This window comes from Diorhabda sublineata, chromosome 7 (genome assembly GCF_026230105.1).
Source record: "Diorhabda sublineata isolate icDioSubl1.1 chromosome 7, icDioSubl1.1, whole genome shotgun sequence".
NCBI classification, from domain to species: domain Eukaryota; kingdom Metazoa; phylum Arthropoda; class Insecta; order Coleoptera; family Chrysomelidae; genus Diorhabda; species Diorhabda sublineata.
In genome coordinates this window covers 4,354,263-4,375,105 of record NC_079480.1, presented here as the reverse complement: position 1 = coordinate 4,375,105, position 20,843 = coordinate 4,354,263, and the positions used below count along the sequence as shown (strand labels likewise).

Below are 20,843 nucleotides of genomic sequence, written 5' to 3'. Positions count from 1 at the left end.
TTGTATAACGTGTCAATTCTTCTGTCATTCTTCTTATTTAAAACTTATCCCATGGTACAACAATTTTATAGCGATTATCACGTAAAAATATATGTTTGATTAAATGCATATTTTGCAAATAGAGTCGATTTATTCTTAACATGTAATAAAATTTCAACATATTTCCTGCTTTTTTGATCATTATGTGGCCTCTACTTCATTTTCGTAATTAATGGTTATGTAAAGCATCTCAATCAATAAATTTCAGTTGTCTTATTATTCAATTACACATTATTTTATACATTTGATTGCATAATATTAATTTTTTTTTCAAATTTTAAAAGTCATAATATAAGAAAAAGAATTTTTTCCCTAATTTTAGGATTAACAAACCACGTTTTTGAAATAAAAGTCATTTATCTCAAGTTACATACATACAAAATATTGAATTAATTTCATTAGTGACATTCGTATATTTAATACTCTTTTCTTTATAATTGTGGAACATGAGTTTTAGAAATATATTACAATTTTTCATTTGATTAATTTTTGCAAGCCTGTTAACATCTTGCATCATATTTTCTGAAGGTCTTACTACAAGATAATCGATATATCTGAAATTGTGAACAGTTGTTGGTATCTCGTCTTTGCACAGATTGAACTCGATAAGAAGGCGGATAAGTTCAATTTACTCAATTAGTGACAATTTATATTACAATGAACGGTAGTAACAAGTCTGACGATAAAAAAATTTCTCCGAGTGCAACTTACAAGCCCATATCAGAAAAAGAAATGGAAGGTATGTTGCTTTTTCATATTTTTTTTAAGAAATTCTCGTTAAACAAGTATTGGTAAAAGGTAATTATCTTCAGAAAATGCAGTTACACAAGGTAAAAGTGGGAGCAAATTCACGAAGAAGGAGTCTGATGGAGCAGATGAAATAATGTTACCTAAACAAGACAGTAAAGTTTCTCCAAACTCTGAAATATCGTTGAAAGACGTTAAACTCGTAATGGCAGAGAAAAATGGTGATGCAAAACTTGATATTGGTAAGTATATTCTATTAAATACCGAAATTTTTATTTAAATTCATTTAAATATGATTTTATATTGAAAGATATTCGTTTTATTTTTAAATTTGGTGTAATCTGAATCCTCTACTTAGTTGTACAAAATTTATGGTTAATTTCACTCATTTTTTTATTACTCAAGGGCAGTCAGTATTTTGGTGTTAATTAAGGCGTATTATAATTTTTTAGTATTTACTAAACTGAAAGTTAACTATTCTATATTATACATTTTACTGATGTAAAAACTGCTAAATATAACAAAAATTGTTTACATTTTATTATAATTGTTTATAAACTATTATTATCATAATAACAATTAGTATTGTAATACTAGTGAAATGTGGCAATTATTTACAAAGTTAATAGATAAATTATAATGAATTTAGTTTTTAATGTATCAATTAATATATTTGAACTTTTTATCTAGGGTAAATTAGTTTTACCAGTATTTAGATATGTGGAATTGTGGAACTTTAACGAGTTCCGAAAGTTGAACAAACGTTTAAATACACTTTATTTACCGCTCAAGGTTCAAGCGTTGGTTTCATTTTTCATTTGTAGTAGAACCTAAAGATAATTTTGGTGGCATGACTAAAGAAGAATTAATGAAATATGCTAATGACCCATTCTGGGTTAGGCTGCGTTGGTTTTTATTCATCACCTTTTGGATATTATGGGCAGCAATGTTAGTTGGTGCCATCATGATTATTTATGCCGCACCTAAATGCGATCCACCAGCACCAAAAACTTGGTAAGCACAATATTTTTGATTATAAATCATAGGTAATGGTTCATAAATATACCAATTTGTTTATAAACCAAAATAATTCCAAGATTAATTCGTTTTGAGTAATTCAAGATAATATTATGTTAGGTGGCAAGTCGGACCTCTAGCTGGGCTCAAACAAGATATTAAACCAGAAGATCTTAGTGCTATCAACAAAAATATCAAAGGTATGCATATATTAATTATTGTAAAACCTTTGTTAAATCACTTTCTATAGGTTTAATTATCACTTGGACTGATGATGCTTACAAACCATTTGATGAATCCCACGATAAAATCAAACTGATGAAACAAAGCATAGACGTAGGAACTAAAGTTATTATAGATTTAGATCCATCCACATCTGATATTTGGTTTGAAACAAGTGAATATAAAAATGGCACTTTTGACGACTATTATATTTGGCAAACACCTAAATTTATAGATAACATTCCAAATCCACCTACCAACTGGGTGAGTTCAGTTACATCTTACTAATTTTTTTAATCTAAATTATTTTTTTTACTTCTTGGTGTGTTATAATCTATACAATTCAAAAAATGTTAGGTAGATATTAAGCAATAGGTATGACAATTCAAAAAAAGACAGGACATGTAGAGTGGACATCCAAACACATTTAAAGTTAATCTATTTGTACAGTATTGAATTTTTTTGACATTTGGGGTTTTTTGTGAATTCTTAGCACTACTACATAACTAAATCTAAAGGGACTTTTTGGGGATGCACTTTTAGTTTTTCTTTGACACACTATAGACCTGCATCCTGGCTTCATTGGTTATAAATCTCCTAGGGCTTTGTACTGAAATCTCTGTATACTTGCAATATTTGATTCTGCAGCTGTTCTCCTTGATTCTAGTTCACAAATTTTGTGAATGATTATTTTATTTTCAATTGATAATTCTGATTTTTTATTTATAACCAGTATATACTTCTCAACTTGTGTCTTAGTTGTTTCTTTTGGAGAATTTGTGTTTAATTCATACCCAGATATTTGACTTTATCATTTTGTGACATTTCTTTGCCGTTCAGTTTTAAAGGCAGACATGTTCCCTTACACGTTATAAACATTAAATGTTGTGGTTTGTTCTCATTGATTTTAACTATTCATTGTTGTATTTTGGTCAGGCTATTTAGTAGGGGGCCTAATTTGCTCCATTGGAATACGCCAGCTTGTATTGGTTGAATACTTGTGTATTCATTGTTGGAAATATCTATTGCTGATAAAAGATTTCGAAATTTTGTAGTAATGAACTGACAAGTTCTGTTTTTGTTTATATAGGAGACCTTTATGCCAGACTTTGTCAAAAATCTGGGAGAAGTCCAAGAATATTGCGGGGCAATATTTCTTAGTTTCAAAGCTTTCATTGATTTTCTCCACAACATTTTATTTTGTATTGTGGACATTAGTTTGCTAAATATCAACTTCCAGAAAATCTTGAAGATTTCTCCTGTAATATAGTCAAATCCCTGATCTTGTTTTGGATTGATTTTGTGTCATATGATATTCTTTATTTCTTGTAAATCCATGAATTCATAGAAACTATGTATTATGTACCTGGTGGGCAACTAAGAACTATTGATTTAAATGTGGTTAAGGTAATGTTGAGCATTAATTTGCTTAAGAAAAGGAAATATCAATAAATCATATTAAATTACATTTGTAATGAAGAAAAATTACTATCTCCAGGTATAATGGTTGTATTTCAATTAAAAAAAAGTAAAATACCTTTTGTTGTTATATGGGAATGTAATTAATTGTAAAACAAGCTCAAGCATACATTAAATAAAAATTCAATTTTACTAGACAAGAAATAAAACTAAATAATTTCTTACTTGAAGTTGTATAAGATATACTACAAAGATTTTATGTATACATTAACTTTTTGTTTAATTACTGAAGTAGATTATAAATTAATAAATTGTAGAAATATTTCAAAAGTTATAAAATAATTGAGACTGCCTTGTCCCTTAACTGCTAGCACTACATATTTTTTTCTATAAAATTGATTTTATATTGAATAAAAACTACTTTTTTGGTTTTTTAGATGCTGTCGAATAGCTCATCATGGAAATTTTCTCCAAAACGCAATCAATATTACTATGCACCTTTCCAATACCCCCATCTCAACTTCCGTAACATCTTGGTAGTGAATCAGTTTTCTGAAGTTGTGAAAAAATTCTTAGAGTATGGGGCATCAGGAATACGCATTAGGAATGCCCCTTTCCTACTTGTCGATCCTAAATTTGAAGACGAAAATGTGTTAACAAACAAAGTAGGGGCTGTTGTTGGTGAAGCTGGTTTTGTAATGCCAACAAAAACAATGAATCTGGCAGATCTAGGAAAGTTACTCTTAAATTGGAAAGAGGTTAGTTTAATATAAATGAATATCTTATAAAAAATTTATTGAAATCTATTTTAGATCATAACAAATAACACTGCTGATGGTTTACTTATGGTAGCTGAAGAATTAATTCACATGCAGTCGTATCAAGTCGACAATAAATTAGTAGTAGATCTTCCGCTTATCACAAATGTTTTTTCCAAGCCAATAGTAACTGATATTGTTAGACGATTGAATCAAACATTTAAAATCGATAATGTGGAATGGCCTTTATGGGGGGTAAGTACGAATACATTTTGAATCAAAGTTAACCGAAAATTAAAAAAAATAACTACAGGTAGATTTATCATTATATTATTGTTATTTAAATGAGAAAAAATTGAAGTCCAATTATTTCAACCATATTATAAACAATCATTTACTTTTTTCAAAATTGAAACTAAAATATAACTGTTATAAGTATTATTATGACATTAATTTTTTGTGGAAACTTTCTATTTCCTAACATACTTTCTTTGATCTAACTATTTCTCATTTTGGTTCCTTCTTCTTCTTCTTTAACCAGCGCTAAGGTCCTTTGAGAACCATGACCTTTCCAACAATCAACTACCAATCCTTTCTGTCCTGAGCAAGTGCCTCCTATGTCAGACCCTCTCTATGTGTCCCAGCCACCTCAGACTTGTCCCCTGGATGAAAGCCACCAAATCTAGCTTGACATACATCTGTATCAGCTCAGCATTCAAACGATCACGATCATTTTGGTTGATAGTTGATCTTAAATATACTCTCATTTTTAATTAAAGGAAGAATGGGCTTCATAAATGAAACAAAAAAATGAGACAAACTCAGTTTTTTATTAAATTTGAAAAAGTAGATAATAAACATATAGATAAATACATGTACATATTTTTATGTAAGAGAATTATCACACTTCTAGAGAATGTGGATAGAGGTTTCATTCTCTGTACAACAGAATCTGCAGGCTGCATTATCTGCCAAATGTCTTCAGGTGTCGGTTGAGGCGACAGTGTCCTAGATAAATTCATTATAAAACTATCACTACCGTTTTTTTTGTATTTTCTTGAGTGTTTGTATGTCATTATAAACAAGAAATCATTATCTTTCATCTACACCTTTCAAAACAAACATTTTTCAATTCTCTTTTTCATCAAACTATTTTCAAACCATGAAACTTATGAAAAAATCTAAATAGTCTTATGGAGTTTTCGAGTTTTCTACACAATACATATTTATATAATGATCCATATAAGGATTCAAAAGCAATGTAGATTTCAATGGGAAAACAAAAATTTTGGATTCACTTGAATTTTTAAAACATTTTTTTTTTAATTTGAATGATATTATAACTAATACTTAGAAAATACACTAAAGTTAGATATGTATAAAAAATAAAACTTGAATCATACTTGAATTAATTGACAATGAAATCCAAAGTTAATTAAAACAGAATTGAGAAAAATATAATAATATTCTACAGCAAATAAGTGTATTTGTTGATAAAATGTTTATTTATTTATTTAAGGAACAATCATCTTCTCTACCTTCTGACGTTATTAGTATTGTTACAAATCTCCTACCAGGAACAAGTTTGGTAGAATTCAATGCAACATTAGATCCACAGTTGTTGAAGATCAGAGATTCCCAGTCAATCATGAGAGGCAATTGTGATATGCACGCTATTGGTAATGATACTGTATTTGCATTCATCAGGTAAGAATCATTTAATCAATCAATAAATATCACTTGATGGAAGAAACCATCAGAAATATTTTATTGTTGCTTCATTTCAATATTACAATCACTTCATCATAAGTGTATCTATATTCTCAATTATTAAACGTTAAGTAATTATTGTTATAATAATTATTTGTACTAAATCAATTAACTATACAGGGTGCGGTGTCTTATAATTTATTTGGTAAAAAGTACCTGTGTTACAATTTCTTTGTGGTACCTGTGTTACAATTTCTTTTTGGTACCTGTGTTTCCTTATCTAAATGTTTTGAAGGCTTGAAGAAAATTGAATCAGCATTTCTTTTACAATTACTCATTTTAACAATTCTTCTTTGGTTTGAAGAAAAATAGTAAATAATGAGAAGTTGTTTTCGATTGTTCTTTTTTTTACGACTGTTATCACTGATTATAATAAATCACCTTATATCAATCAAACATATTTTTAAGGGATATTATATTAATTTATATTGTTTATGCTGCTAATAAATGGATTAGACAAAGGTATGGTATCTCAATATATATATATAGATGCTACACGCAAGCCTTTTAAGCCTATAGCTTGGAAGTGATTTCTTTCTTTTTTTTGCTGTTGTTTTCCAGTCCTGAATTCTCTCCTTCTCTTTCTTAGGTCTTCAAATACCTCTGCTTACCATATTTTCCTTGGTTTTCCTTTTTTTTTCTTGTTCCTTTTTGTTCTATATCCATCATTTTTTTGTTGCTTCAATATCTGACATTCTCTATACGTAACCTAGCCACTTTATACTTTTGGATCTTATTACTTTGCTTAGTTCTACTTTTCCAAATAAACTCCATATTTTGTTATTTGTTCTTCTCCATTTTTTACCCCCTAGTATCCTTCTGAGGATTTTCCTTGATAACCACTCCAAGATAGACATAACTTTGAACTTGTTTTAAGCTCATTATTTTTTCTTTTTTTAGTTGTACTAAAAAAATTCTCATTATTCCTTTCCTTCGTGGTGTTGTCATTATCGTGAATTTTGATTTATCTTCGTTGTCTATTAGATTCACTATTTATATGAATTTATATGCAAATTTACTTAAGGTCGTTTTCCTATGTTGAAAGAATTACTACTTCGTCTACGTATGCCAGTAGTTGTTGCCTTATATTTTTTAGTGTCCCTGTTCTGTTCAAACTGATTTTACTTACTATCCATTGAATACTATATTGAACAGCGGAGTGGATAATGGATCCTCTATTTTAACCCTGTATGTGGTCTGGAAACATTTTGATATTCTTTGGATTGCTTTTATTTTCGTTTTTGTATGTTCCAAGTGTTATTTTGTTAAAAAACTTTTTTTAAACGTTAAGATCATAATATCTTAGAAAAAATTTTTATGATTAATGTTTTTGTTCAATGTAAAATTATTTTTTAGAGAAATAGCTGGAAATCCTGGGGTTTTGGTAGCACTCAATACTGGTGATCAAACAGTTAATTTGAATATAAGGCGAGACATTCCTTCGCTTCACGACTTAGAAGAAGTAACCATACAGTATTATAGTAAAAATTACAATGAGGTTGATTTCAAAGATATTAAGTAAGTGAAAAATTATTTTTAGTTCGCCTTTTCTGTCTGATACCTTTAGATATCAGTTTGATGTACACACCAGGAAGGTTTGAACGAGTACCTCTTTTGTGTTAGTTTATTAAAATAGAATGTAAATACTTAAAAGTATTATATAAAGCTTATAACTATTGAAAATTGATGAAATATTTACTTCACTGTGGCAATTTTTAGTGAAATTATATTCAATATTTTCTATCTCACATAAATTCATGATATTTTATGTTGTTCAAGCAATGGGGTGGTGCTTAATCTCACAAGGAATTCAAGAAAGCATTATAAACAACCCCTATTTTCCCCTTATATGTTTTCTATATGTATTCTCCTAAAATTTACTTATTATTCCAATTAGAAACAGATTATAAATATAAATTTGGTAAATAAATATATAATAATACTGAAGTTAGTTTCTGGAAATCTATTTCAAAAATGTTGAGCTTATATTAGTTGATTGGTGTACATTGTTGATTTCATTTTAGATCCTCAAAAATATGTATTTACATAATTTACGAATTAATAGTTTGCTTTTACTACGACTTGAGTTAATTTTTCCTCCTTACTACTGTTCTTCAATGATTCATATTTTTAATCAGATTTATAAAAGTTTATTTTAACTAACATTAATATCTTCTGTTACAGTGCCAAGAAAGATTCTACGAATATACCATTATCGCCCAAGTCGGTATTAGTTCTTCAGTATGTTCCAAAGAAAAAACAATAAAATACAGTTTAATCATTGAATTCTGCAATTGCCATTTAGAATGTTTTCATATTCTGAAATTAATAAATCATAAGCAGCAAGATAGTTGGTTTTAATAATAACCTTTCATATTATATGTATTCAACCATCCTTGCAAGATAGAAGAATATTTAAACTTGTAGAACAGCTTGTATAAATCAAAAATAACAGATTTAGGTTTTAGTAATGGCCTGAGAAAAAGCAACGACGATTTTGTCCGAAATCCAATTTCCATAAAAATTTAAGTGGGGCTTTTTGTTTTTCATCGGAAAATTTCAAAATAAAAAAAAAACTAGTGTAAAATGGTTTATTTTAAGAACAGTAATATACATTAAAGCGAAAACTATAAAGTAATTTAAGATGTTGTTCTGGGTTTAAGTTCATCATAACATGGTCTTAAGAAGATGTAATTTTTCTTTTGAGAGTTGTAAAACTCGTGACCTTTACTCCAATCATAGCTCACGGCGTAAGCGAATATTTGTCCATTATGGTTGAAAGCACATCTCGAAATAGGTTGTTCCATTAACTCTGAAGGTTTCAATTTTGTTCTGGCATCTTTATCCCAAAAACTGAAAGAACCGTCTGCACCAACAGTTGCCAAAGTCCCATGAACAGGATGGAAAGCTATATCATTAACAGCATAGATATCCTGATAACCATTAGGTGTCCCATTCGAACGATGGCATTTGAAGGTGAAATTATCTTTGGGATTTGTCGGATTAACATACTGGATTGCTACTCTACCTTCTACTGAACCTAATGCGTATCCAGTAGGTGATTTCTTCTTGTCTCTAAAATTGAACAAAATTATTGAATTCAATCAAGTTTATATGTTGAAGTGATTAATTTTGTTTTTTTCTGTTCTTACCTAAATATAGCAACACATCTATGTTGATATTTTAAGGGACTATCCAATTTTTTATACTCCTGAGGCTTTCCTTCCAATTGATAGACAATAATCTGCCTTCCAGCAGTTCCAACTACTGCCATAGGATAATCTACATCAGCACAATAGCATCTCTCAGGCAAGTTAATACTCATCATTGGATTAGGACTGCGAGTATCCCAAAATTTCAATGTTTTATCCCAAGAACCTGTCATTAAACAAGAATAATTTGGGGCTTTTATCCAGTGGCATGTTTTAATTGGAGCATCGTGCATCGCGACTTGAACTACTTGATTACTTGCCAAATCCCACATTTTAGCTTGTTTGTCACATCCAGCCATAAAAACCTGGATCACAACAGAAAGTTTATATCTATTTTTAAAACTTGATATAGACTTACTTTAGTTCCATCGTCGCTCCAAGCTACATCTAATAGAGGAGCTCCACAGGTTTGCATGGATTTTGGAATGCTTGTACCATTTTGTTCGATTTCCCAACATCTGACATTACAATCCCAGCTACTTGCTATCAAAAAATTTTGCGGCAAAGTAGCGGGAGAAAACGCCATGGAACTAATGGAATCTCCACTGCACTGCACAACTTCAAAATCTTTCATAGGGTTTGCTGTGCTTGGTGTCGCAGTTCCACCAAAAGAACTCATTGAACTTTGGTTGAACATTTTCAAATTTATTAGTTTGCGTATCAGCTACAAAGATTAATTCACACCACTTCCAATACTAAATCAAATACTTTTTAGATATCGGAAAAGCAGCGTAGTCTGTTTTATTTGTTTTGTGTGTATCAAGTAAACTTCAACCTTCCAATTTTGTGACAAATAAAAAATCAATAAACATGTGTCAAACAATCTTACTTCTTATTCATCTCAATCGTTTTTAAATAAAAGTGTCTTTATTGGAGTACATATTCAGCCAGCCTTTAATATTGACGTTATTGGTTGTTTCCGTCTTTTGGTCTGGTATCAGGAAATGTCACTTTATTATTGTTGTCCTTCTTTAATGATGATTATATAAATGATCTTTCTTCCTTGTCTAAGAGTTTTCAAATGTGGCCGTTTGTAACGAGTCAAATGTCATAAAAACACATATGTCTTAAAAATTAAAAATACTACAAATACATAGATACACATTAAGTTTTATAATGGAAAAAACGGAGAATGATTTTTTTTCCAAAATAGAGAACGATGAGCTCTATAATAAGTTTTTGAGTGCGGAATCAAACAAAGTATTAAGTGATTCATTAAATATTAGAGATCAAGTTAAAAAATTGGCCGAAGGAATAGAGTTAATAAACCATGAACTTCACAGACAGATATTGGATAAACATGAAGATTTACTGCAACAAGCTAGTAATGCAACGAAACTGGAAACGATTCTGAGTACTATGAATATTCATGTGAAAAGACTGTTTACAGATGCTGAAAGACTTAAAACACAAATTACAGTTCCATACAATGAACTAGAAAAACACACGAGGGTATTGAGTAATTTGCATCTTGCCAGTCATATTTTAAGGCAAGTTAATAGGTTACAACAATTGAGAAAGAGACTATCACATACTAACGATCCTGTACAAAAAGCTTCCCTTTTACAAGAATTAGAACAACTCGCATCCGACCCTGAATTAAAAGAAGTTGACACAGTAACTAACGAATTAAGGAATATTAGGACCCACCAGCAAAAAGTTGTACAATTAGCAACAGGCTCTTTAAATCAAGGAGTAAAAAATGAAAATGTGACACAAACAACGACAGCATTGCAGATATTTATAAATATAGGAACAATAAAATCAGTGGTTGATAACTTTGTTGATAATAATCTACATGAGATCAAAGAATGTTTGAAGCTAGCTTTTACTATACCTTTGAACACATCAGTAAAAAGTAAAGGAGGTCCTGGACATCTCAGCAGTAGTTCATCACAAGGGTTTAGGAATAAAATTTGGTGTGAATTGGAGAAAGTGTTTACAGAAGATATTTACCAGATATGCAGTCAAGTGAAATTTTTACAGATAACTCTAAATAATTTATATTTGCCAAATGGAGATTTTAATATTGCAGAGAAGTTTTGGATGCAGTTTGGGAAAATTTTGCAAGAAGAAATACAAAACTCATCTTTAGCAGTAAAACAAACGATGGAAGAAGATTATCCCAAATTATTAAAGTGCTATTTGGATATGACAAATAAACTTAAGTTTGATACATTTTTAATCAACGAAAACATACTAAAAAACTTTGAAAATGCTTATTTATCAATGTCTTTAACGAAATTATTAGATCCTGTACAAGATATGTTTACTGGTGAAATATCATTGCCTTCTCAAGATCAAATTGATTCTTTAATTCGTATAGTTGGTAGTGAGTTAAGTGTAGCTTTGATAGAAGAAAATTTAAGTGATAGAGTTTCTAAAAATATTTCAAAATGTATCAAAATGTTTGCTGTTAAAGTAGAACAACAACTTGAAACTGGTCCTGAAGCTGCACAAGTCATCGGAGGTACGCCTAATATGGGACAACAGAAAAATGTAAACATTGCAAATTCTCTATATTATTTCCAACTTCAAATTCAAAGGATGTTATCAAATATGAAAGGATCTTTAACAGAAAGTTCTACAAAAATTATAAATGATAGTTTACAAACTTTTAATGCTTTAGTAAGTGCTATTATTGATGTTCTAACAACATCAGTAAATTCTGTTATAGAAAAAATTATTGTTACTTTACATTTGGAATCTGATTGGGCTAAAGCTCAACCTCCCAGTAAAATGATAAATACTCCTTCACCTTATATGAAGGAATTAAATCAGTTTATTTCGAGAGTATATTCAACATATCTTGATGGTTTTAAAAACAGAGAAGTATTAGCAGTTAAATGCAATGAAATTGCTGTAAGAACAATTGAATTGTTTGTTAGGCACATATCTTTATTGAGACCCCTTCAACAAGGAGGTCGGATCCGTTTGCAAGCAGATTTCAATCACCTAGAAAATTCTTTAAAAGTAATATGTCCCCATTTAGCCGATTTAGGAAGACCTTATCGATTACTTAAATCTGTAGCTTCTCTTATAGTATTAACACCTGAAGAAATAATAGCAGGACAAACTGTTGATAGTCCTGTTCCTCACAGTACCATATTGTTAATGTTATTTGCTCTTGCTGGTCAAGATCTAGCTAGTCCACATCAAAATACTAGTTGGTCACTTCCTAAAATCTCAGCTTGGTTAGATGAACACCAAAGTGAGGCGGAGAGATTAGATTTGATAGCTGGAGCTCTGCAAAAATACGAAAGCTTAGTTAGGCACAAAAATTCTACTAGTTATGATCCAGTTTATCCTATAATGTCGCAATATTTGGAAAAAGCACTCAAGGAAATTATTTAATATATTTTCTACTGTTGCGATTTTCTGAGTATTTAAATATGTATATGACTGTATATTTATAAAAATATAAGGATTTTGTAATATTTATAATCTCGTAAAAATAAATTTATGTTTAATTATCCTTCATTTTCTTTATATAATTGAGATAAGACAATATATTAACAGAGTTACTTTATATTACCAGTTTATTATAACTTTCTAGATCCTACTCAAAGAGCCATTGTACCTTGACATTGGCCCAGTGACGCGCATATGAAATGGACGGCTGTGTCCTACTACCACTAAAGCATTGGTTCCTAACGTTGTCGACAGGTGTTTTTGATAAAGCTCTGCTGAAACGACTCAACATCAAAAAAAAGAAGGAAGGCTACCAAAACGGCCTCGACCTCCAGCCCTCCTTCTCCCTGGGCTTTCAATCCGGAGGTAAAGCCTGTTGAGAGGTTAACCCCTGAACGAGTTGGTTTAAAAATCCATAAAACTGCACTTGCAGAAGGGTGTTTGAGGAACGATCCAATCTACAGCCGTCGAGTCGATCGGGAAAACCCGATACCGACTTCGCAAAAGAACATTGATGCGGTGGATGGGGCCATGGCGCTCTATATCCGATAGCGGAGCCATCATAGTTTCTTCATCTGGTTAGGAATCATATTCTAATTTATCAAATGCTTCTAGCCAAAGCGCCTGATCAGCTTTTCAATTGGAGATCGGCATTTGATAATTTCAAGTGAGATATATCAGAAAGCCTAAATGCTTAACGGCCCTTGACCGCCGTCTATTGTACTTTGAACTTCCTAGATACTCCCTTTTTTTATAACTTGAGAAGGAAAATGAATAGTGTTAAACGTATACCGTTCCAATAAAAATTATTGCTACATAAATATATAAAAAGATTACCCAACCCCCAAATTTCATATTTAGTTATGCTATCTTTCTCAAATGAACTCATTTATCTGGCTATTTAGGAAAGGAAATCTTCTGTTTTATCTTGAATGTACCTACTGTATAATGTTATAAGAGATTGTTTTGAACAAAAAAAGAAGAAAATTTTCGTTTGACGTTTTTGCTGTCAGTTTATATATCCTTTTTCAAAGTTTGACCATTGTGAAAATATTTTCACATTTGGAAAATCAACAAACATCGGCGAAATATCGCCCATTTATTTCAAATATTATATTGAAAACTAAAACAATATGCCACCTAAGTTCGACCCCACTGAAATAAAATACGGTAAGTATTTAATTATCTTTTAAACAATTAAATTATGATGGTGTATATCGTGTTATAAGTAAATTTGTATTATTTTATATGATTGCAGTTTATTTAAGATGTGTTGGGGGTGAAGTAGGAGCTACTTCTTCTTTGGCTCCTAAAATTGGTCCTCTAGGTTTGGTGAGTTCACATCGTAATATTTTATGAAAATTGTGTTAAATCCTTTGTTATAATTCTAGTCTCCGAAAAAAGTTGGTGATGATATAGCTAAAGGAACCGCTGATTGGAAAGGATTGAAAATAACAGTTCAATTAAAAATCCAAAACAGACAAGCTACCATTTCTGTTGTTCCATCTGCTGCCTCTCTTATCATCAAAGCCCTAAAAGAACCTCCACGTGATAGAAAGAAGCAAAAGAACAGTAAGTACACTACATTATAGTGGTTCAAAATGAAATTGTTGATATTTATCTATCAATCTGTAGAATAGAAAGTGTTAAAAGTTGCATTAAACATCCTGTCACCTATTTATTATGAAAATAATCAACTTAAAGTGAGAATATAGCAAAACTTGGAATATTGAAATTTTTTGTTGTGAAACTTATTACATGTATCACATTAATGACAGACATTGTACCAAATATTGTCAGCAAGTATTCTATTTCTTTCTCTTAAATGATTACCCATTTGTTGTTTGATTGAGGTTTGTTGAGGATCTTTTTGTAAATTGTTCAGATCATTTGGTATTCTATATTTGTAGATTCTAGTGATGTAAAATGACCAAATAAGTTGCCCTGGCAATTGCTCAAAATACAAAAATGTCCAGACATATATGTATTTCTGAGAAAATATTGATTTATTGTGAAACAAGCACTTATCAATGATACTTATTGACAAATCTGATTTGATGATATATTATTGATCAAATTTTCTGTATAATCTTGATATGTTTAGTCCTATGAACTAATTTCTACATATTGTATTTAAAATTCTCTTTCCTTTACAGTCAACACCAATTTGTAGTGCTTTTTATTTCTGTAATTAAAAAACCGATAAACATTTTAACATGCCACATTTTTTATTTTGGTATAGATAACATATATCAAGCCAAATCCCAGGCCAGCCAATAAAAAAACAAATGGAGTAATTGGTAAACTGTTTACACATCTTAATTCACCTTTACTTTTATCCTCAGGGAACTAAAATGGCTCAGATTCAGATTCGTCCGGTTCTGATTCATTGGATCTTGAGATTTCCTCTTTCATTATTTTCTTGGTTGTTTTCTACATCAATTTCCAATTATTAGCTAAATAAGTTAGATTTCTCCTTTTATTGTGAATCCAGCCAAATATGTTGAAAGGTGTCTCAGTGGCCGCAGATGTCCCTGGCGTTCAAAGAGTTTTTATGACAACTTATGCTATTTCACAGGTTCCTCTTAATCCTCACTACCAAGATTGCTTTCCAGTCCTTCACACACAAACTATCTTAACCAAATTCCTTGCTTGTCTTTGAAATCAGCCAATTTCTTCTCGCTTGAAGTACATCTAACTCTGTAAGCTTTGCTGTTTCACATAAGAAGCTTATTGCTTCGAGCTTCTTAACAGGATTTAGTTCTTAACCTTGTGTCGTTGGATCAAGATTAGCTACTAAGTGAATTAGTGTCATGCCAAAATCCTTTCTAATTTTGAATTTCTGCAGTTTGCAGTGGAGAGTATGGAAGCTTCTTAATAAGAATTGTTTCCAAGCTATTGAACTTTGTGGTTCATTAGATTCTAGAACTAATCATATGGACAATCACCTTTATCTTCTTTATTTATTGCTTAAGATATGATTCTCTAAATACCCAAATGCTGGGCACTTAAGAGGGCTTTGAGCATATTCCCAGGCGTTTGCCTATTTTATAAATGTCCAGGGCATTGGGCATTTGACTGGCCCGCATCAGTAATTAGGGAATCAAAAGATGTTATGTATGATATAATTTAGAATTAATTTCCTCTTCCAGTTTTTTAGTTATATTAGTTCATATTAAGTTTTACCGAGACTATTGCGTATATAATACAATTTTCCTGTTTCTTCAAAATCCGTTGCTCTTGACTATCTTATATATTGTAGGTGTGTTACAGACAACATAAATAAAAATAACAAAATTTTTATTTTTTAGTTAAGCACAGTGGAAACATTACTTTTGATGATATAATTTCTATTGCCAGACAAATGAGGCCAAGATCTATGGCCAAACAATTATCTGGAACTGTAAAAGAAGTACTTGGTACAGCCCATTCTGTAGGATGCACAATCGATGGAAAAGCTCCACATGATTTAATTGATGAAATAAATGCTGGAACCTTAGAAGTACCCGATGAATAAACTAGTAGAATATTTTTTCTAAGTTATAAAGTTGTTTTATTTTTTCCTTATTTTCTTAACATGATAATTGTACATTTCATAAATGTGAAGAATAAATGCATCTATAAGATTTTTATGAAGGTTTTTAACTGAAGTCTGTGATGGGTTAACTACATTTAAAAAGTGAAAGTAATAGTTTGAGAAATTGATTTAATCTTTTTGGGAATAAAATTGCCAACCCCTCAATTTGAAAAGAAATATCTACAGCGAATTTACTATAATATTTTAGATGAATGCAATAGATCCAGACGAATTTTTTAAACAAAAATGAATGAATTGGGATTTTTATAATCAACTTTTGAACTTATTGCGCAGAAACACAAAACATTCATTAAGAAAACCTGATTATCGATTAGGTTATGAAGTTAATCACCTGTTCTTCCATATATTCTGTATAATTTTAGTTTTCTTGTATCCACTCATGAGCACGTACAAATTCTATCAGCCTTTCACTCAGAGCGCGTAATGCTCGAGTTCTCTCTGTTTACCGGTTAAAGAAGAAAAAACGGGATTGGTTAGATCAACCACAACATTTCTAGAGTCCTAGATGTCCTGTCAGCACAAATAGAAATCAATTTGTCACGACATTTTATGTTGATGCCGCATTTTTTATTTCGGATTAGATTGTTGATTCATAATCATCGTTGTTTTATTTGGCCCTGTCGTTATAGTAACAATTTAAGTAGTTAAAATTGACACCCTAGATAGCGCCAATTTGGACAGAACAAATAAAGAATATCGTAACCATCTAAATACAAGTGATCTGTGCAAATATTTTTCACATAGAAAAATTTACACTGGTATTAAAAGATTTCATAAGATCAGAGACCATCTGTTAAATCGATTAAAGAAGAACGTGTGTATGTAGATAGTAGACCACCAATAAGCCTTTTTAAAGAAAGCAAATTGTAAAATTTGATAATTTCAGATAGCTGGAAAGAGTGGTGATTATGAATCAGAAGCGATAATATTCGCCACTCTGGACAGTTAAATCAATTTGCAGGAATTTGAACTTGGCTGGGTGCATAATCTAAAAATTGAGTCCATCACCACAGAGAAGCAGAAGAAGTAGTGCTTATTTCAAACACAGAGAAGAACAATTAGTGCTTATATTAAAAAGGTTATTATTATTATTCAATTTCTCAATTAATCTATTGCTTATAAAAAAAAGCTGTAAAAAAACTTCTTTATCACAATATGGATGACGAGGCTGAAACATATAAACTATGGAGGATTCGAAAAACAGTAATGCAAGTAAGTTATAATCCACATTTAACCAATATCAAATTGTAATTTTTTTGTTTATCTTTAGTTGTGTCACGATAGAGGTTATTTAGTAACTCAAGATGAATTGGATCAAACACTCGAACAATTTAAGGAACAGTTTGGAGACAAACCTAGGTAAATAATAATAAGTAATGTAGAAGTATTATTTATATTAGTTTTAATCCGTTTTTAGCGAAAAGCGACCGTCTAGAAGTGATTTGATTGTATTAGTAGCTCATAATGACGACCCCACAGATCAATTATTTGTATTTTTTCCCGACGAACCTAAGATTGGAATAAAAACTATTAAAACTTATTGTCATCGTATGCAAGAGGAGAATATACATAGAGCTATTATTGTTGTTCAAGCTGGTATAAGTTTTCTTTAAAATATATAATATACTTGTAATTGCTTGTTTTTTCATTCTTTTTCAGGTATGACTCCATCTGCTAAACAATCTTTAGTAGACATGGCTCCCAAATATATATTGGAACAGTTTTTAGAATCAGAGTTGTTGATAAATATTACAGAACATGAATTGGTACCCGAGCATGTTGTAATGACACCTGAAGAGAAACAGGAACTTCTATTGAGATAGTATCCTTTTGAACACATTATTTTGCTTAAATTATTTTACAAATATTTAAAAAGAAGATATAACTATTGAATTTTCCTTAATATGGCACAGTAAATTGAAAGAAAACATGTTGATGAGAATCCAAGCTGGTGATCCTGTGGCAAGGTATTTTGGTTTAAAGAGAGGACAGGTAAGATCACCAATTTATTTGTTTGTATTTTGACCTTATTTATCTTGATTTAGGTCTCCTTTAATTGAAATTTCTTTTAAAAATAGATAAAACCTCGGTTTTTATCAAGATTATAGCTATTTTTAAAAGAAAATTTAATTAAAGAAGTCCAAAAATCTTCACAAAATATACAAAAAGGTCTAAGAAGGAAAAAAATGAAGAACACTTTATTTATTTAAAACAATTTCTGAATTTTTGTCCAAATTTTTTCATGTGATTATGAAAATACCAAATAACAAAGAGTTATCCCAAACTGAAGGAACTAAATTTTTTTCTAGGTTGTCAAAATTATTAGGCCATCCGAAACAGCGGGAAGATATATTTCATATAGATTAGTTTGTTAAATATGTTTTTTAAGATCAATAAACATATAATAACTTTTACAATCGTATTTTATTTCCATACCTAAACTAATGGTACTTTACAAAGTTCTAGTTATAGAAATTTCCAATTTATTTTGGAGTATAAGCCATATCTGTATAACAGGATTTTGTCAAGATAGCAGAGATGTGGAGAGAGACTCTTTAAGTTTTTATTTGGGAACTAGTATGAATTTAATGCATTAAATTACTAAAAGTGTTTTAGAACGGCATTTTGTTAAGTCCAGAAACAAGTAAATTCCTCAGAAAAGTTATAATGCTAAAATTTCATCTTGGACTAGTGTTCAAGCAAGTAACATATAAATCTGATATATTTTTTCAACAAATAATATAACAAACTAAAGGGCAGAAAAAATTATTCGCCTTTTGAGAACCAAAATGCTAAGTTCTCTCCTGATCATAAATATTTGAGAAGATGTAAAAAATCATTGCTGGATATATACATTATGGTGTAAGGTTTCAACTTTTTGCTAATAATATTTTAATCAAAACATTTTGTACTATGAACTACTATCATTTAAATTTCGCGCCAATAATACGATTTGTCGGTATTTTGTGACGTTCCTGAAATTAGTAGTTAAGATTTACACTCATAGATGACAACAATTTGATCAGAGCGAACAGCATCGTTGTAAATTATATTCATATTAGTAATAGGGGACGTAAAGTTTATAAGATAGATATTTTTTGATAGGAAATGTATATGATTACTAAAGATATATTAATTTCAATATTTGTATGATAATTAGTAGAAAATGTCTATTAAAAACCAATAGGCAACACATTATACAAAAGCTTAGGCAACTCAAAATACATTTCAAATAGTTAAATATAGAAGTGATAGATTTTTCACAATTTATCACAATGTTGTGACTAAAAGTTATATAAAGAGCCTGATTCCTACTTTATTCTTTAATTTGAGTATTCATTCAAACCAATTTTATATGTATATTCGATTTTATAATTTTAGTTAATACTGTAATTCAAAAATTGAAAATTGGAATTAAATGAGACATTTTTCTAATTTAGTAATTTAAACCTACTTTGTGTCTAATCTATTCGCCCCGTTATATTCATTTAACAATCGACTCACCCCGCTATAGCACAAAGTGGTACATTTCTTTTACAACGTTACTACTACCTGCTCTGTTTTATTATCTTCAACGCACATTGTCCGGTCCTTTTGTACTGATTGTCTTCCACACAAAAGCTTTAGAAGTTCGCTTACAATCAGAAACATATCGACAAAGGCTAGAAAAGGAAAAAAAAGTCGTCAGAAAACAATATTTTAATTATTGATCAAAAAGAAACAAGGCGCTTTGCCTCTCGACTAGATTTCACCTAAGATAATGTTCTTTTTTGAACAAAAGAAACGTAACAATGATACACAGATAATTTAGACGTTAGTTTTTCAGTTAATGGCCTTGGCAATATTGAAAGAGAATATTACGTCATATCTTTACAAGGTATATTAGAAAACCTCTCAAATCTGAGACGGAAAACAATTTTGACTACCTAACCTATAAGCATGCGATACTTGTCAAAATTTGTGATTAGAAAACCTTATCAATATCTAAAAAAATTGGGAGGAGACAAAAGACAATTAACTACATCATAACGATCTAGACTTTCTCACGTTTAAAATATATCAGACCTAGGAAGTATGTTAATAAAATTGGATCATGACTAAATGAATGTCTTTGCTAAATAATTTTAAAGCAAACAAAGTGGGAAACATACTAACAAGTCTTCTCAGTTGTGGTTAACCTTTTGAAACTAATTCAAACATGATATATCAGAAAATGAGACAGATTGTAATTGAATGAAGCTAATAAATGCAGTTGATCATGGTTTTATTCGAAATGGTGGCCACTTATGTTTGAATCGTCTCATATATATGGTGTAAATATACTTCCCAAATACGTGTTCAATATTTCTCCCAAGTCAAACACAAAACCCCCTAAATCAAACCCGAAACAGTATAACTTCAAACATGATATAATTTAAAATTATTTTGTTTATATATTTCTTAGAACTTTTTATGTTTTTGTTGATAAATCGTCTGATTTCAGTTAATATAATAAACAATAGAATTCAAAAAATTCCTATTATATAAACTTACACATTAATTATTTATATATATTGTTTGGGTAACTTTAAATAATAACCAGATAGATATATTGTTAATTTCCTCCATGTTTCTGACGTCACTGTCTAAATTTCACATAAATATGACGAT

The 20,843-nt window shown here is 30.1% G+C and overlaps 5 protein-coding genes across 6 annotated transcripts; 4 read left to right on the top strand and 1 right to left on the bottom strand.

Annotated features, from left to right (window-relative positions):
• Window positions 1–26: 26 nt before the first annotated feature.
• Window positions 27–8,320, top strand: LOC130446949 (4F2 cell-surface antigen heavy chain). Of its 2 annotated transcripts, none has more exons than XM_056783508.1 (10): window positions 27–778; window positions 852–1,028; window positions 1,611–1,800; window positions 1,924–2,003; window positions 2,054–2,289; window positions 3,882–4,202; window positions 4,257–4,457; window positions 5,722–5,909; window positions 7,329–7,490; window positions 8,157–8,320. In XM_056783508.1, the coding sequence occupies exons 1-10, from the start codon at window positions 697–699 to the stop codon at window positions 8,236–8,238; spliced, it is 1,719 nt and encodes a 572-aa protein (XP_056639486.1). In that variant the 5' UTR covers window positions 27–696; the 3' UTR covers window positions 8,239–8,320. The 2 variants fall into 2 exon arrangements, with proteins under 2 accessions (XP_056639486.1, XP_056639487.1); XM_056783509.1 differs by having other exon boundaries at window positions 77–778; window positions 1,614–1,800.
• Window positions 8,321–8,549: 229 nt separating this feature from the next.
• Window positions 8,550–10,036, bottom strand: LOC130446531 (protein Rae1). The gene is made up of 3 exons (XM_056782844.1): window positions 9,543–10,036; window positions 9,125–9,489; window positions 8,550–9,047 (listed from the first exon to the last, which is right to left on the bottom strand). Exons 1-3 carry the CDS (start codon window positions 9,819–9,821, stop codon window positions 8,612–8,614), a joined length of 1,080 nt encoding a protein of 359 aa, XP_056638822.1. The 5' UTR covers window positions 9,822–10,036; the 3' UTR covers window positions 8,550–8,611.
• Window positions 10,037–10,192: 156 nt separating this feature from the next.
• On the top strand, window positions 10,193–12,709 carry LOC130446530 (conserved oligomeric Golgi complex subunit 5). The gene has a single exon (XM_056782843.1). The coding sequence runs from the start codon at window positions 10,301–10,303 to the stop codon at window positions 12,536–12,538; it is 2,238 nt and encodes a 745-aa protein (XP_056638821.1). The 5' UTR covers window positions 10,193–10,300; the 3' UTR covers window positions 12,539–12,709.
• Window positions 12,710–13,576: 867 nt separating this feature from the next.
• Window positions 13,577–16,227, top strand: LOC130446279 (60S ribosomal protein L12). The gene is made up of 4 exons (XM_056782417.1): window positions 13,577–13,765; window positions 13,854–13,927; window positions 13,987–14,167; window positions 15,907–16,227. Exons 1-4 carry the CDS (start codon window positions 13,729–13,731, stop codon window positions 16,110–16,112), a joined length of 498 nt encoding a protein of 165 aa, XP_056638395.1. The 5' UTR covers window positions 13,577–13,728; the 3' UTR covers window positions 16,113–16,227.
• Window positions 16,228–16,997: 770 nt separating this feature from the next.
• Window positions 16,998–18,607, top strand: LOC130446465 (DNA-directed RNA polymerases I, II, and III subunit RPABC1). The gene is made up of 6 exons (XM_056782740.1): window positions 16,998–17,405; window positions 17,464–17,552; window positions 17,611–17,789; window positions 17,853–18,015; window positions 18,107–18,185; window positions 18,503–18,607. Exons 1-6 carry the CDS (start codon window positions 17,349–17,351, stop codon window positions 18,566–18,568), a joined length of 633 nt encoding a protein of 210 aa, XP_056638718.1. The 5' UTR covers window positions 16,998–17,348; the 3' UTR covers window positions 18,569–18,607.
• Window positions 18,608–20,843: the final 2,236 nt, after the last annotated feature.

What these genes read in the sequence shown, in the direction of transcription:
- LOC130446949 (XM_056783508.1), top strand. Translation starts at nt 697, where the DNA reads ATGAACGGTAGTAACAAGTCTGACGATAAAAAAATTTCTCCGAGTGCA. An exon ending in CCACCAGCACCAAAAACTTG is followed by an intron (nt 1,801 to 1,923) that starts GTAAGCACAATA and finishes ATATTATGTTAG; the next exon opens with GTGGCAAGTCGGACCTCTAG. An exon ending in GTTGATTTCAAAGATATTAA is followed by an intron (nt 7,491 to 8,156) that starts GTAAGTGAAAAA and finishes CTTCTGTTACAG; the next exon opens with TGCCAAGAAAGATTCTACGA.
- LOC130446531 (XM_056782844.1), bottom strand. Translation starts at nt 9,821, where the DNA reads ATGTTCAACCAAAGTTCAATGAGTTCTTTTGGTGGAACTGCGACACCA. An exon ending in GGAGCGACGATGGAACTAAA is followed by an intron (nt 9,490 to 9,542) that starts GTAAGTCTATAT and finishes GTTGTGATCCAG; the next exon opens with GTTTTTATGGCTGGATGTGA. An exon ending in AGATGTGTTGCTATATTTAG is followed by an intron (nt 9,048 to 9,124) that starts GTAAGAACAGAA and finishes GTTCAATTTTAG; the next exon opens with AGACAAGAAGAAATCACCTA.
- LOC130446530 (XM_056782843.1), top strand. Translation starts at nt 10,301, where the DNA reads ATGGAAAAAACGGAGAATGATTTTTTTTCCAAAATAGAGAACGATGAG.
- LOC130446279 (XM_056782417.1), top strand. Translation starts at nt 13,729, where the DNA reads ATGCCACCTAAGTTCGACCCCACTGAAATAAAATACG. An exon ending in CCCCACTGAAATAAAATACG is followed by an intron (nt 13,766 to 13,853) that starts GTAAGTATTTAA and finishes ATATGATTGCAG; the next exon opens with TTTATTTAAGATGTGTTGGG. An exon ending in AAATTGGTCCTCTAGGTTTG is followed by an intron (nt 13,928 to 13,986) that starts GTGAGTTCACAT and finishes TTATAATTCTAG; the next exon opens with TCTCCGAAAAAAGTTGGTGA.
- LOC130446465 (XM_056782740.1), top strand. Translation starts at nt 17,349, where the DNA reads ATGGATGACGAGGCTGAAACATATAAACTATGGAGGATTCGAAAAACA. An exon ending in TTCGAAAAACAGTAATGCAA is followed by an intron (nt 17,406 to 17,463) that starts GTAAGTTATAAT and finishes GTTTATCTTTAG; the next exon opens with TTGTGTCACGATAGAGGTTA. An exon ending in TTGGTTTAAAGAGAGGACAG is followed by an intron (nt 18,186 to 18,502) that starts GTAAGATCACCA and finishes ATTTTTTTCTAG; the next exon opens with GTTGTCAAAATTATTAGGCC.